Source organism: Saccopteryx bilineata, chromosome 2 (assembly GCF_036850765.1).
Source record: "Saccopteryx bilineata isolate mSacBil1 chromosome 2, mSacBil1_pri_phased_curated, whole genome shotgun sequence".
NCBI classification, from domain to species: Eukaryota; Metazoa; Chordata; class Mammalia; order Chiroptera; family Emballonuridae; genus Saccopteryx; species Saccopteryx bilineata.
The window spans coordinates 312,499,515-312,515,971 of record NC_089491.1 but is presented as its reverse complement, the minus strand read 5'-3'; the positions used below and the strand labels follow the sequence as shown (position 1 = coordinate 312,515,971).

General features: G+C 46.5%; 1 protein-coding gene and 1 pseudogene across 3 annotated transcripts in view; one reads left to right on the top strand and one right to left on the bottom strand.

The window, feature by feature from the left end:
* Positions 1 to 16,457, bottom strand: part of IQGAP3 (IQ motif containing GTPase activating protein 3) — a 55,881-nt gene that overhangs the window by 32,713 nt on the left and 6,711 nt on the right. For all 3 annotated transcript variants that reach the window (XM_066261810.1, XM_066261812.1, XM_066261811.1), the window contains exons 3-8: positions 4,659 to 4,815; positions 3,954 to 4,031; positions 1,770 to 1,846; positions 718 to 785; positions 513 to 626; positions 140 to 318 (exon numbers count right to left, since the gene is read on the bottom strand). In XM_066261810.1, coding sequence (XP_066117907.1) covers positions 140 to 318; positions 513 to 626; positions 718 to 785; positions 1,770 to 1,846; positions 3,954 to 4,031; positions 4,659 to 4,815 — 673 coding nt within the window. The remainder of the gene's footprint in view (positions 1 to 139; positions 319 to 512; positions 627 to 717; positions 786 to 1,769; positions 1,847 to 3,953; positions 4,032 to 4,658; positions 4,816 to 16,457) is intronic.
* LOC136324424 (hsc70-interacting protein-like) lies at positions 5,916 to 13,943 on the top strand (annotated as a pseudogene).

Below are 16,457 nucleotides of genomic sequence, written 5' to 3'. Positions count from 1 at the left end.
TTCTCTAAAATAACTGACAAGTTAGTTTCTCTACACAACTTTGGAACCTAGAAACAGAATAGATAGGAGTCCTGGTTTCACTCAAGGTTTTCCAAGACATCCAGCTTTTCAACCCCTGCACTCCAAAATTCCTCCTTACGCAGTTCCTGGCATTTGCAGTTTTCTCCATCTTGGCCTGGGCCAGCAGCTCCTGGTACATGGCTGCCAGAGGTTCTCGAAGATTCCCCAGCAGAGCACTGGGATTCTGCAAGGCAGCCAGGGTGTCCTCAACCACCCCTTGCTCCACTGCCTCATTGATGGCAAGAATAGCTGCGTGGACTGGGAGGGGGCATGGAAACAAGGTCAGGAGGCCAGAACAGCTGCAAAGCACTGACATCACCGCTCTCCCATCCACAGGGGCCAGGCAAACCAGGTAGCCTGATGGCCCTGCCTGTGGATGCGAGGGCTACGAGGCTCAGAGTCCCCCCAGTCTCACTGAGCCTCCCCCTAGCAGAGTAGAGCCCAGTCCCTACCTGCAGCCTCATCAACCGAGAGCTCATTGGCCAGGATACCCCCAATTTTGCTGAAGGCAGGCAGCTGAAGGCCATATTTAGCTAGTTCGGAAGTCATGTTGCTGAGTTCCTCGGCTGCAATGATACCACAGGCGCCCTTCATCAGGCCCAGAACCCCCAGGAGACTGCCTAGAACTGCGGTGGTTGGGGAAGGAAACGGGCTTACCTGTGAATTTCACTTTCCCATACAGATCATGTATCTGAGGGGCCAATCCCAGCCGGAAGAGGAAAAGACTGAAAAAGAATGGAAGGCAATGGAACCTATTCATTTTGACATGCTGCCCATAGTGGGTTTGTGGGAGACACTTCAGGGACCTGGAAATTAAGACCACTCAGCACCTGCCCTTAAGTCACCCCAATCCACAGAAGAGATGTTTATTGGAAGTCAGTCCAAAGCAAGTGCTATAAAAAAGAAATAAGATGCTGTGGATGTAGCTCAGATGGTTAGAGTGTTGTCCTGACATAGGTTTGATCCCTGGTCAGGGTACATACAAGAATCCACCAATGAGTACATAAATAACTGGAACAATAAATCAATGTTTCTCTCTTAAAAAAAAAATTAATAAAAAAATATCAACCAATGAATGCATAAATGGCTTGAAGTACAAATCAATGTTTGTCTCTCTCTCTCCTCCTTCCCCTCTCTTTAAACTCAATAAATAACTTAAATAGAAAAGATGCAGTGGAGATCTGGGCATTGGGAAGGCTTCACAGATAACAGCACACTGCAGTAGCAGGTCACTGGGTGGAGATGGAGGGTGGGAAGGGCATAGTGAGCAGACACCCACTGAGGCAAAGCCCAGAGACTTGAAAGGACATGAGAAATGAAGTCAGGAGGTGGTGATGTGCTGGACACAGGAACTGGTCAATCCCTTTCTATGATTTAGCCAACTGGTTGCTGATGACTGGCTCTGAGTAGAACCAAAGAGCCTTCAGCATTCACACTAAGTTGCTCTTAATAGGTCCTGTGTACCCCAGTCACAAGCTGAAGACCTTTCCGTTGCTGCTCTTTTTCTTCACCCACACAGGTCATGCATAAATGTCCCACAAACACGCACATCAATCTAAACACAATTACACAAATCTAAAACCTTACTCTACTGAGGTGTGCTCTCTGTAGTCTACCCTCCATCATTCCTGCCGAAGCATTTGTTTCTATCAATTGTCGGTTGCGTCCACCTAGAGCAACCAGGATGACAGAAATTTGGGGTCTCTCACCTGAGCGCATGGATGCAGTAGATCACTCGGGGCATGTTCTTCTTGTCATAGATGTCTGTGGTCTCTGGGAAGAAGGTCTGGAGGGGAAACCAGCAATTACTGCCTTTAGAGACCTTAAAGCAGCACCAGCTATGGAGAGAAGGGGCTAAGTAATGGGTCTTTCTCTCCAACCTGAGCGTGTGCTCCTTCAGTGCCTGGGGCTTCTAGGTCAGTCTCCCTAACCATTTACAGCCAGTCCAGTGTAAAAGAAGGCATTAGGCATACATACTAAGCCAAGACACAGTTACAGACACACAGCCCCAGATTAACCAAACACTATACAAGGATATCAAGGTTATAGAATGCAGGCCATATCTTCCAGGAGAAATGGGCCCCTTGTTCATCCTATAGACATAATCATCTGGTGCCCCTCACACTGGACTCTTGCCAGAAAGGTGGCATGCTAGGGAGCTGTCCATGTTCCCACACAGGACCCAGTGAGACATACATTGCTAAGGACCACAAAGGGATCAGGGTATGTATGTTGTCATCCTTGTCTCCAAGCCAGAGGCGTAAGAGAAATGGAGTTACCCCAAGCATGGCTTTCCATGCCACTTGGCAGCTATAATTAGGTCTAACCTCAGGACCTCTTGGTTACTTTAGATTCATAAGAGATGAGCAAATCTAGAGACCTAAGCATTCCAACCCCACTGAGGACACATAGCCTCTATTGCTCCTGCCTCCCACCAAAGTGTCTTTCTTTACTGCTATTTCCTTGTCTTATAATTCCCTTTTACAATGAAGAAAAAGCAGAAAGAAATCAATCATACATTGTAGAATCCTATCATGCCTTATTTGTATAACTCTTTACAATTCAAAAAGAAAATTCACACAGACCATGTGATCCTCCAGTCAACTTTATAAGATAGACAGGGCAGGGATTACTGTCCCTATTGTTTTTTATTCTTAAGAGAGAGAGAGAGAGAGAGTGACAGGAAGGGAGAGAGATGATGAGAAGCATCAACTCGTAGTTGCATCACTTTAGTTGTTCATTGATTGCTTCTCATACGTGCCTTGACTGGGGCCTCAAGTCAAGCCAGTGACCCCTTGCTCAAGCCAGTGACTTTGGGATTCAAGCAAGCAACCTCTGGGCTTAAGTCAGTTACCATGGGATCATGTCAATGATCTCATGCTCAAATTGGCAACCCTGCACTCAAGCTGGCAAGCCTATGCTCAAGCCAGATAAGCCCATGCTTAAGCTGGTGACCTTGCAATTTTGAACTTGGGTCCTCAGTGTCCCAGGTCGATATTCTGTCCACTGTACCACTACCAGTCAGGCACTAAACATATTTTGTAGATGAAAAGACAACTGAAATTCAAAGAGGATATGCAGCATGTATCCAATTGGCATTTGGGTCCTAGGCTTCCAGTCTATCACCTAGTGATGTGATGTGCCCTTGCTTTACGCTATGAAATTCCAGTGGAAAGAAGGCTGACAACATGAACCCCATCACCTGCTTTACACAGGCGTCTCACTGCCTAATGGGAACAATAAACTTGAGCCAGGGAGCCTTCACCTCCTGTTTTTTACCCACAGGGAAGTGGAGACAAAGACCAAATAACATGGTTCAAAGACACAGCCCCAAGGAACTTAAACTCTTAGATTAAGTTAGTTTAGAAAACACATGGAGGGCCCTGGCTGGTTGGCTCAGTGGTAGAGTGTCAGCCCAGCGTGTGGAAGTCCTGGGTTCAATTCCTGACCAGGGTACACAGGAAAAGAACCCATCTGCTTCTCCACCCTTCCCCCTCTCCTTTCTCTTTATCTCTCTCTTCCCCTCCTGCAGCCAAGGCTCCACTAGAGCAAAGTTGGCCCGGGCACTGAGGATGGCACCATGGCCTCTGCCTCAGGCACTAGAATGGCTCCAGTTGCAATGGAGCAATGCCCTAGATGGGCAGAGCATCACCCCCCTGGTGGGCATGCTGGGTGGATCCTGGTCAGGTTCATGTGGGAGTCTGACTGCCTCCCTGCTTCTCACTTCAGAAAAATACAAAACAACAACAACAAAACAAAAAAAAACAAAAAAAGAAAACACATGAGATAAAGGCTAGAGTCCCAGAGTGATAAATTTGTGTGTGGTGAGGGCTGGGGAAGGGGTTGGCTGGTGAATAGTAAAGATAAACCTCAATCTTGAGGCTTATTGTTACCGAAGGCAGACCGATGTGGGCTATTGCAGAGAGCCAAAAATTGATGTTGTCGGTGTGACGGAAATGCAAGCCAGTTGCCTGAAAGGGAAAGAAAGAGAAGAGAATCTATTTCCACAGTTCTCAGGGTTCCCTATGAGCAGAGCCAGACCACTGCTCGGATTTTCAAGTGGCTGGAGGAGCCAGAGGATCCTCCCATTGGACTTTTCATCTCCCAAGACAGACACACAGACCAACAGAAACCACCAGGAGTGGACATTTGGGAGAGGTGGCACAGGGATGGGACTAACAATCTAGAAAGGCATCCTCGAAAACAGGAATGCAGAACTAGGACAGGAAGGAGAGGCAGGTCAGGCTACCAGGGCACAAAGGGGGCAGTGTGCCCAGGAAATCCCTGCATGGGGCAAAGCCCACAGCCTCTGCGTGGAGGTGGTGGGTAGAAAAGTCTTCTTAGAAGTTTTCATAGCAGGGGTATCTCAAAGCCCACTTGTCAAGTGTCCCTTGCTGCTAAGGATAATGCACATGGTCTGGCTGGGAGATACCAATTGATACCTGTTGTTCCAGTGCAATGATTAGCAGCACTGTTTTCATCTTCAAAAATATCCAGGTTTGGACAATAAAATATATGGTCACTCTACTCACACAGCTTTGAGAAGAAGGGGTAGTCTGAGAGGAATAAGTTGGAAGGCAGAAACCTCTATTACCTACCTGGTACCGCAGCTGCTCCACGTCATAGATCTTCTTCAAGGGAACCACAGAGGGTGCAAAACAGTGGCCCAGCTTGGCCAGCAGCACTCCATTCCGGAGGCTCTCTTCCAGCTCCACCGGGGAAGGGAGCTCCTCCTTCAGGCAGGCCTCCATCCAGCTGCGAGCACAAGAGCAGAGAGCACCTTCTCACCTGCTCCGACAAGCCACTGCAGTTCATTCTAACCACAGGACCTTCCCTCCCTCTCTCCCCTTAAGTAGCCTCTGACTCTCCTACCTCCTATTCTTGCTCTGTTCCCAGCTCCCCTCTCTGCCCATTGCCTGGCTGTTTCCATATTCTCCCAAGCTGCTCCAGACACCTGAACTGGCTAATCCTTAGCCCCCACCTATCCCAGAAATTCTCTCCTGACAGATCCTAAATCTGCCCACATTCAGTAGGGCTTAAAGAGGCTCCTATCTGTTACATGATATAACCTCTCACTCAGTCTGGTTATGCATTTGACTGTTAAACAAAAATGAATTTGCTCACTTCTCTCATTCTGCATATTCTCTGAGAACTCAGTTACAGAAAGGTCATATAGGCCTGAGTGAAATATGTACATGGCCCAAAACCCACCTTTGACGGTAGTGAGGGTAGGGGGAGAACACCCAGGGCTGATGGAAGGGAAGCAGCACAAAGGGACAGAAAGGTCATAGCCCTTGGAATCAGAAGCTATGTTTTCCACACCATTTCTGCTACTTCACTGGAGCTTCAGTTGCATAATCCATTTTTTTCAATTCAGTGTGAGGCAGGGAAGCAAAGACAGACTCCCGCATGCACCCCAACCAGGATCTACCCAGCAAGCCCAGTAGGGGGAGATGCTCTGCCCATCTGGGGTATTGCTCCGTTGCTCAGCAACTGAGCTCTTCTTAGCACCTGTGGAGGAGGTCTTGGGGCCATCCTCAGTGCCCGGGGTCAACTCATACCAATACAGCTATGGCTGCAGGAAGGGGAAGAGAGAGAGAGAGAAAGAGAGATGCGAGAGGAGTGGGAGGTGTGAAGAAGCAGGTGGGCACTTCTCCTGTGTGCCCCGACAGGGAATTGAACCCAAGACATCCACATGCCGAACTGATGCTTGACCACTGAGCCAACTGGCCATGGCCGCATAATCTTCAAAATGAAGATACTACCATCTGTACTGTGTGTCAGTAAGCATCTACCAAAATAAATGAGCTATGTGAGAACACTTTGAATATAAATGTGAAGTATTATTATCGTTGATGGCTATACAGGTAGAGAACAAGGACTTCTCACATGGGATTTCCAAACTTCTTCACATAAAAAAATCTATAGAAAAAGAACTGTTTTCAAAGATGGAGCCAGTCACAACTCACTTCATGCTTTTCCTGCCAAAGACACCTGATTTCCTGTCCACCCTATGTTACCTACCTTTTATTTCTTCTGTGTGTGTGTGTGTGTGTGTGTGAGAGAGAGAGAGAGAGAGAGAGAGAGACAGAAACAGAGAGAGGCACAGATAGGGACAGACAGACAGAAAGGGAGAGAGATGAGAAGCATCAATTCTTCATTGCAGCTCCTTAGTTGTTCATTGATTGCTTTCTCATATGTGCCTTGACTGGTGGGCTCCAGCAGAAGGAGTGACTCCTTGCTCAAGCCAGTGACCTTGGGCTCAAGCCAGCGACCTTATTTTCCAAGCCCACAACCTTTGGGCTCAAGCCAGAGACCATGGAGTCATGTTTATGATCCCACACTCAAGCCAGCGACCCCGTACTCAAGCTGGTAAGCCCATGCTCAAGCTGGATGAGCCTGCGCTCAAGCTGGTGACCTCAGGGTTTCAAACCTGGGTCCTCAGTGTCCCAGTCCGATGCTCTATCCATTGCACCACTGCCGGGTCAGGTTGTTACCTACCTTTTTAGAAAACATTAAAAATATAGTATTGACAAAAAAGAAAGAAGTAAGCATTTAATCTGCCTTTAGAGCTAACAGCCATTTACAGGAAATATGGTGTATAGAGGAACAAGTTGAATGCAAAAGCAGAGACAAAGCCAGAATGTAGGATGTTCTCTACAGAGCAAATAACCATGTTTCTTCAACAAGCCAATGACATAAAGAATTAAAAACGAACCCTGGCCCAGTAGTTCAGTTGGTTAGAATGTTGTCCTGATATGCCAAGGTTGCAAGTTCAATGCTCAGTCAGGGCACATACAATTATCAACACATGAATGCATAAACAAGTGGAACAACAAATCACTGGATGGTTGGTTCAGTGGAAGAGTGTTGGCCTGGCGTGTGGAAGTCCTGGGATCGATTCTCGGCCAGGGCACACAGGAGAAGTGCCCATCTGCTTCTCCACCCCTCCACCTCTCGCTTCTCTCTCTCTGGCTCTCTCTTCTCCTTCCCTCTGTGGCAATGGTTCAATTAGAGCGAGTTGGCCCCTGGCACTGAGGATGACTCCATTGCCTCGACCTCAGGCATTAAAAAATGACTCGGGTTGCAACAGAGTAAGTGCCCCAGATGGGCAGAGCATCACCCCCTAGTGGGCTTGCCGGGTGGATCCTGGTCGGGGTGCATGTGGAAGTCTGTCTCTTCTCACTAAAAAACAAAAACAAAAAAAACCCTAATCAATGTTTCTTTCTCTCTCACTCTCTCACCTCCCTTTCCTCTCTTTCTCTAAATCAATAATTTAAAAAATTTAAAAATAACTAAAAAGGGAAGATGGGTTATTCTAGATTAAAGAAGACTTAAGAGACATTGTGACCAGATGTAAAAATAGATTTTTTTAAAAGATAATCAGGAAAATCTGAAAATAGTCGCAGTATTGATCTTCCAAGGATTAATGGGTAACTTGGTTGGGCATTATAATGACATTGTGGTTATATAAGCAAATTTTCACATAGTTTAGAGCTATGTATTGAGGTAGGTACGGGGATAAAAGGATGTGATATTGCTTTGTTCACAGAAGGCATAATTGTCTATGTAAAAAATCTGAAGAAATGCAACCAAAAACCCCCCTGGAATTAATAAACAATTATATTTATAGCAAGATTTCAGAATACACGGTTAACATATATGTCAATTGCTTTCCTATATATCAGTAACAAATAGAATTTGAAATTAAAAACAGCAGCATTTAAATGAGCATCCCCCGGCCCTGGCCGGTTGGCTCAGTGGTAGAGTGTCTGCCTGGTGTGCTGGAGTTCTGGGTTCGATTCCCGGCCAAGGCACACAGGAGAAGCACCCATCTGCTTCTCCACCCCTCCCCCTCTCCTTCCTCTCTGTCTCTCTCTTCCCCTCCCGCAGCCAAGGCTCCATTGGAGCAAAGATGGCTCGGGCGCTGGGGATGGCTCCTTGGCCTCTGCCCCAGGCGCTAGAGTGGCTCTGGTCACAACAGAGCGATGCCCCGGAGGGGCAGAGCATCGCCCCCTGGTGGGCAGAGCCTCGCCCCTGGTGGGCGTGCCGGGTGGATCCCGGTCGGGCGCATGCGGGAGTCTGTCTGTCTCTCCCCGTTTCTAGCTTCAGAAAAATACAAAAAAAAAAAAAAAACCCCACAAAAAACAAAAAACCCTGGAATTAATAAACAATTATATTTATAGCAAGATTTCAGAATACACGGTTAATATATATGTCAATTGCTTTCCTGTATATCAGTAACAAATAGAATTTGAAATTAAAAACAGCAGCATTTAAATGAGCATCCCCCGGCCCTGGCCGGTTGGCTCAGTGGTAGAGTGTCGGCCTGGCGTGCTGGAGTTCTGGGTTCGATTCCCGGCCAGGGCACACAGGAGAAGCACCCATCTGCTTCTCCACCCCTCCCCCTCTCCTTCCTCTCTGTCTCTCCCTTCCCCTCCTGCAGCCAAGGCTCTACTGGAGCAAAGTTGCCTCGGGCACTGAGGATGGCTCTGTGGCCTCTGACTCAGGCGCTGGAATGGCTCTGATTGCAACAGAGCAACGCCCCAGATGGGCAGAGCATGCCCCCTGGTGGGCATGCCAGGTGGATCCCGGTCGGGCGCATGAGGGAGTCTGTCTGCCTCCCTGTTTCCAACTTCAGAAAAAATAATAAAATAAAAAATAAATGAGCATCCCCCAAAATCGCAAACTTAAGTATAAATCTAACAAAATATGTACAAGATCTATATGAGGAAAACTATAAAACTCTGATGAGAAAAATGAAAGAACTAAATAATTGAGAGACATTCCGTGTTTAAGAATAGAAAGACTTAATTTTGTCAAGATGTTATTTCTTTCCAACTTGAACTATAGATTCAACACAATCCAAATCAAGATCCCAGCAAATTATTTTGTGAAAATTACATACTGATTCTAAAGTTCATATGGAGAGGCAATAAACCCATACAACATATTGAAGGAGCCAACAAAATATTGAAGAAAAAGAACAGAGTTAGAGGACTGATGCTACCTTACTTAGCCACTGTAATCAAAACAGTGAGAGAATAAACCAGGGGTCGGGAACCTTTTTGGTTGAGAGCCATGAACGCCACATATTTAAAATGTAATTCCGTGAGAGCCATACAACGACCTGTGTATGTTAGGCATTATCCAATAAAATTTGGTGTTGTCCCGGAGGACAGCTGTGATTGGCTCCAGCCACCCACAACCATGAACATGAGCGGTGGAAATGAATGGACTGTAATACATAAGAATGTTTATATATATATATATATATATATATATACATATATATATATTTTTTTTTTTTTTTTTTTTTACAGAGACAGAGAGAGTCAGAGAGAGGGATAGATAGGACAGACAGACAGGAATGGAGAGAGATGAGAAGCATCAATCATCAGTTTTTTGTTGCAGCACCTTAATTGTTCATTGATTACTTTCTCATATGTGCCTTGACCATGGGCCTTCAGCAGATCAAGTAACCCCTTGCTCAAACCAGCGACCTTGGGTCCAAGCTGGTGAGCTTTGCTCAAACCAGATGAGCCCGCGCTCAAGCTGGAGACCTTGGAGTCTCAAACCTGGGTCCTCTGCATCCCAGTCCGATGCTCTAGCCACTGCGCCACCACCTGGTCAGGCTGTTTTATATTTTAACGTTATTTTTTTTATTAAAGATTTGTCTGCGAGCCAGATGCAGCCATCAAGAGCCACATCTGGCTCGAGAGCCATAGGTTCCCTGGAATAGACAAATAGATAATGAACTGAAATAGTCCAGAAATAGACCCAGGTAAATATAGTCAACTGATCTTTGACAAAGGAGTAAAGGCAGTACAATAGAGCAAAATCAGTCTCTTCAACAAATGCTGCTGAAATTGAATATTCACTTGCAAAAAATGAATCTAAACACAGACCTAGTCAATATTGTAATAACTATGTATGGTGCTAGGTGAGCACTTGAGTTATCAGGGAGGGGTTACTTCATAAATTTTAAAGTGGCACACCTGAAACTAATACAAACTAATATTGTCAACTATAATTAAAAATATAAATAAACTAAATAAATAAAAATAAACACAGACCTTACACTCCTCACAAAAATCAACTCGAAATGGAGCATCAATCTAAATGTAAAACACAAAACTATAAAAATTCTTTGAAGATAACATGGAAGAAAACCTAGATGACCTTGGGTATGGCAATGACTTTTAGATACAAGAAAGGCATAATCCTTAACCCTTGAAATAGTTAATAAGCTGGATTTCACTAATATTAAAAACTTCTGCTCTACAAAAGACAATGTCAGGAGAGTGAGAAGACAAGCCACAGACAGGGAGAAAATATTTGCAAAAGGTGTACCAAATAAAGAATTTTTATCTAAGATACACAAATTGTCAAAACCCAGTAAGAAAACAAGCAACCCAATTAAAAAATGGGCCAAAGACCTTAAAAGACATCTCACCAGAGAAGATATACAGATGGCAAATAAGCATATGAAAAGATGCTCCACGCCTGACCAGGCAGTGGCGCAGTGAATAGTGTCGGACTGGGATGTGGAGGACCCAGGTTCGAGACCCCGAGGTCGCCAGCTTGAGCGCGGGCTCATCTGGTTTGAGCAAGGCTCACCAGCTTGGACCCAAGGTCGCTGGCTCGAGCAAGGGGTCTATGTTATCTTCAAAGAATTTTTATAGTTTTGTGTTTTACATTTAGGTTGATGCTCCATTTCAAGTTGATTTTTGTGAGGACTGTAAGGTCTGTTTATTTTTATTTATTTAGTTAGTTTATTTATATTTTTAATTATAGTTGACAATATTAGTTTATATTAGTTTCAGGTGTGCCACTTTAAAATTTATGAAGTAACCCCTCCCTGATAATTCAAGTGCTCACCTAGCTCACTCGATCTGCTGTAAACCACCCCCCCACCCCAACCCCACCCCCGTCAGGGCACATATGAGAAAGCAATCAATGAACAACTAAGGTGCTGCAACAAAGAATTGATGTTTCTCATCTCTCTCCCTTCCTGTCTGTCTGTCCTCTGTCCCTGTCTCTGACTCTATCTCTGCCACAAAAAAAAAAAAGAAAAAGGAATTCTCACTGGAATAAACACTTATCTTAAAACGAAAGAAAGAAAGAAAGAAAGAAAGAAAGAAAGAAAGAAAGAAAGAAAGAAAGAAAGAAAGAAAAGATGCTCTATCAGGGGTCCCCAAACTTTTTACACAGGGGGCCAGTTCACTGTCCCTCAGACCGTTGGAGGGCCACCACATACAGTGCTCCTCTCACTGACCACCAATGAAAGAGGTGCCCCTTCCGGAAGTGCAGCGGGGGCGGATAAATGGCCGCATGCGGGCCATAGTTTGGGGACGCCTGCTCTACATCCTATTTTATCAGAGAAAGGCAAATTAAAACAATGATGAGGTTCTGCCTCAAGGCAGCCACCCTTTCTTCTACCTAGTCCCCTGGAATTGGGTCACAGCCTCAGCCAAGCTTGCTGCTTCCCACAGTTTTCTGACCATGGACCAGCCCACCTTACCCACCCCACCCAGCTTCAGGCCTATATGAATATGTGTAAGCAGGATCTGAGCATTCTGCACACTGGGGAAATAACACTTCCTTACAGAGTAGATGGAGAGAATTTGTGGCAGTAGTAAAAAACCACCTGCTACTCATAAAACTAGCCTGACCAGGCGGTGGCGCAGTGGATAGAGCATCGGACTGGGATGCCGAGGACCCAGGTTCGAGACACTGAGGTCGCCAGCTTGAGCGTGGGCTCATCTGGTTTGAGCAAGAGCCCACGAGCTTGAACCAAAGGTTGCTGGCTCCAGCAAAGGGTTGCTCGGTCTGCTGGAGGCCCACGGTCAAGGCACATATGAGAAAGCAATCAATGAACAACTAAGGTGTTGCAACACGCAATGAAAAACTAATGATTGATGCTTATCATCTCTCCGTTCCTGTCTGTCTGTCCCTGTCTATCCCTCTCTCTAACTCACTGTCTCTGTAAAAAAAATAAAATAAAAAATAAAAAATTAAAATAAAAAAAAAACTAAATCAGAGTATCAAGGAAAAAAAAACATTGTAAGAAGGCAGAGGAAAACATAAGGACAGAGGAACCATCAAGTGAGGAAAGTGATCCTGAAATTGACAATGAAAATATGATTGAACCAGACACTGATGCCCCTCAAGAAATAAGATAAATGGCCCTGGCCGGTTGGCTCAGCGGTAGAGCATCGGCCTGGCATGCGGGAGTCCTGGGTTCGATTCCCGGCCAAGGCACACAGGAGAAGTGCTCATCTGCTTCTCCACCCTTCCCCCCTCCTTCCTCTCTGTCTCTCTCTTCCCCTCCTGCAGCCAAGGCTCCATTGGAGCAAAGATGGCCCGGGCGCTGGGGATGGCTCCTTGGCCTCTGCCCCAGGTGCTAGAGTGGCTCTGGTCACAACAGAGCGATGCCCCGGAGGGGCAGAGCATCGCCCCCTGGTGGGCAGAGCCTCGCCCCTGGTGGGTGTTCCGGGTGGATCCCAGTCGGGCGCATGCGGGAGTCTGTCTCTCCCCGTTTCTAGCTTCAGAAAAATACAAAAAAAAAAAAACCCACAAAAAACAAAAAACCCTGGAATTAATAAACAATTATATTTATAGCAAGATTTCAGAATACACGGTTAATATACATGTCAATTGCTTTCCTGTATATCAGTAACAAATAGAATTTGAAATTAAAAACAGCAGCATTTAAATGAGCATCCCCCGGCCCTGGCAGGTTGGCTCAGTGGTAGAGTGTCGGCCTGGCGTGCTGGAGTTCTGGGTTCGATTCCCGGCCAGGGCACACAGGAGAAGCACCCATCTGCTTCTCCACCCCTCCCCCTCTCCTTCCTCTCTGTCTCTCTCTTCCCCTCCTGCAGCCAAGGCTCCATTGGAGCAGAGATGGCCCTGGCGCTGGGGATGGCTCTGTGGCCTCTACCTCAGGTGCTAGAGTGGCTCTGGATGCAATGGAGCAGCGCCCCAGAGGGGCAGAACATCGCCCCTTGGTGGGCATGCGGGTGGATCCTGGTCGGGCGCATGCGGGAGTCTGTCTGACTGCCTCCCCATTTCTAGCTTCGGAAAAATGAAAAAACAAAACAAAAAAAGAAATAAGATAAAAATGTAGAGATAACCAAGGAGAGATCAGGCAAATGATGATTAAAAAAAAAAAAAAAGTGGTTGTCATTGATGCCCAAAATGATGGTGAACCACAGAAAGCCATGGGTTTGTTGACCATCAAGCTGAAGCCTCACTTGGCCATTCTAAATCCCAAGAGACCCAGTGTCTGTCAAATTACAGGAGCCAAATGCTGCCATTCGAGACTGGCATAGCTACTGAAATAAATCCTGATTCAGCTCAGCCTTACAAGTGGCAAGGAAAAGCGCACAGCCTTCTGGGCCACTGGGAAGAAGCAGCCCCTTGCGTGTAAATTGGATTATGACCTAGATGTTAGTGCAATGCTAAAAGAAGTTCAACCAAGGGCACAGAAAATTGCAGAACATCGGAGAAAGTGATAAGGTGAAGAGCAAGAGATCAAAGAAAGAATGGAAAGGGTTAAGAAGGTTCGGGAGGAATATGAGAGAGATCAGAGGGAGGACAAAGCCAGACCATAATTAGGAGCTCTCAGTAAGACTCTTTTCCAGGTAGCTTTGCTGGGGGCATGCCTGGAATGGGAGGGGACGTGCCTGGTCTGGCAGTAATGCCTGGGATCAACAAAATTCTTAGTAATCCAGGGGTTCTTGCAGCCGCAAGAATACAGAAGTTAGGTGGCCTTCCATGATATAGCCCAGAACCTGGCAAATATGTTCAACTATCAGAGCAGCCCAAAGCTTATGAATCTCATCACTAAACTGTCAGCCAAATTCGGAAGTCAAGCTTAATTCCCATCTGAATAATAAAGCCCTTGCTGAAGGAAAAGCAACTTATATCACCCCATGGATGTTGCAAGAATACAAACCAGTGTTCTCTGATCTCAGAAGAAAGCTGAGGTGCTTTGAAGAGAATCCCTAACCCTCTACCCTAAATGCAGCTGTAACATTCTACAGTGGTTTGACATTAGGGTATTCATTCAGGTAATGTTTTCCTACTAGGAATTATGAACTTCAAACACTTTTAAACCTTAAAAATATTTATAAATAGGCCCTGGCCAGTTGGTTCAGTGGTGGAGCGTCGGCCTGGCATGCGGAAGTCCTGAGTTCGATTCCCGGCCAGGGCACACAGAAGAGGCGCCCATCTGCTTCTCCATCCCTCCCCCTCTCCTTCCTTTCTGTCTCTCTCTTCCCCTCCCGTAGCTGAGGCTCCATTGGAGCAAAAGATGGCCCGGGCGCTGGGGATGGCTCCTTGGCCTCTGCTCCAGGCACTAGAGTGGCTCTGGTCGCGACAGAGCGACGCCCCGGATGGGCAGAGCGTCACCCCCTGGTGGGCGTGCCCGGTGGATCCCGGTAGGGCGCATGCGGGAGTCTGTCTGACTGCCTCCCCGTTTCCAGCTTCAGAAAAATACACACACAAAAAAAATTATAAACAAATTAAAAGAGTGTGTTAATCTCTACGTTTTTCTTTAAAAAAAAAAAATGATGAGAGCCTGACCAGGCGGTGGCACAATGGATAGAGCATCAGACTGGGATATGGAGGACCCAGGTTCGAGACCCTGAGGTCGCCAGCTAGAGCGCAGGCTCATCTGGTTTGAGCAAGGCTCACCAGCTTGAGCCCAAGGTCTCTGGCTCAAGCAAGGGGTCACACAGTCTGCTGTAGCCCCCTGGTCAAGGCACATATGAGAAAGCAATCAATGAACAACTAAGGAACCGCAACGAAGAATTGATGTTTCTCATCTCTCTCCCTTCCTGTCTGTCCCTATCTGTCCCTCTCTCTGTCTCAGCCAAAAACAAACAAACAAACAAAATGATGAGATACTAATATACACCTATTAAATGGCCAAAATCTGGGACACTGACAACACCAAATGTTGGCAAGGATGTGGAGCAAAAGAAACTCTCATTTATTGCTGGTGGGAATGCAAAATGTTACAACCACTTTGAAAGACAGTTTAGTGCTTTCTTACACTAAACGTACTCTTACCACAAATGATCTAGCAATTATGCTCCTTGGTATTTACCCAAAGGAGTTGAAAACTTATGTCCACACAAAAACCTCCACACAGATGTTTGTAACAGATTTAATCATAATTGCCAAAGCTTGAAAGCAACCAAGATGTCCTTCAATAGGTGAGTGAATTAATAAAGTGGTACACGCAGACAATGAAATATTATTCAGCGCTAATAAGAAATGAGCTAGCAAGCAATGAAAAGACATGGAAGAATCCTTGGGTTTATTTGTTTTTCTTTTTGTTTTTGAGAAAGAGGCGGGGAGAGAGAAACAGGAACATCAAGCTGCTCCTATATGTGCTGTGACCAGGAATCGAACTGGTAACCTCCAAGCCAGGAAAACACTCCAGCCAACCACCTATCCAGCCAAGGTTTTTGTTTGTTTGTTTTGTTTTTATCTTTTTTTATCTTTTTGAATTTTCCTGAAGTTAGAAACAGGGAAGCAGTTAGACAGACTCCTGCAAGCGCCCGACCGGGATCCACCCAGCATGCCCACCAGGGGCGATGCTCTGCCCATCTGGGGTGTTGCTCTGTTGCAACCAGAGCCATTCTAGCACCTGAGGCAGAGGCCACGGAGCCATCCTCAGCGCCCGGGCCAACTTTGCTCCAATGGAGCCTTGGCTGCGGGAGGGGAAGAGAGAGACAGAGAGGAAGGAGAGGGGGAGGGGTGGAGAAGCAGATGGGCGCTTCTCCTGTGTGCCCTGGCCGGGAATCGAACCCGGGACTCCTGCACGCCAGGCCAACACTCTACCACTGAGCAAACCAGCCAGGGCCTTTATCATTTTTTTAATCTTTTTTTTTTTTACAGAGACAGAGAGAGAGTCAGAGAGAGGGATAGACAGGGACAGACAGGAACGGAGAGATGAGAAGCATCAATCATTAGTTTTTCGTTGTGCATTGCGACCCCTCAGTTGTTCATTGATTGCTTTCCCATATGTGCCTTGACTGTGGCCTTTAGCAGACCGAGTAAACCCTTGCTCGAGCCACCGACCTTGGGTCCAAGCTGATGAGCTTTTGCTCAAACCAGATGAGCCTGCGCTCAAGCTGGCGACCTTGGGGTCTTGAACCTGGGTCCTTGGCATCCCAGTCCGACGCTCTATCCACTGCACCACTGTCTGGTCAGGCTTGTTTTGTTTTTTAAAGATTTATTTATTGGCCCTGGCCGGTTGGCTCAGTGGTAGAGCGTCGGCCTGGCGTACGGGGGACACGGGTTTGATTCCCGGCCAGGGCACATAGGAGAAGCGCCCATTTGCTTCTCCACCCCCACCCCTTCCTCTCTGTCTCTCTCTTCCC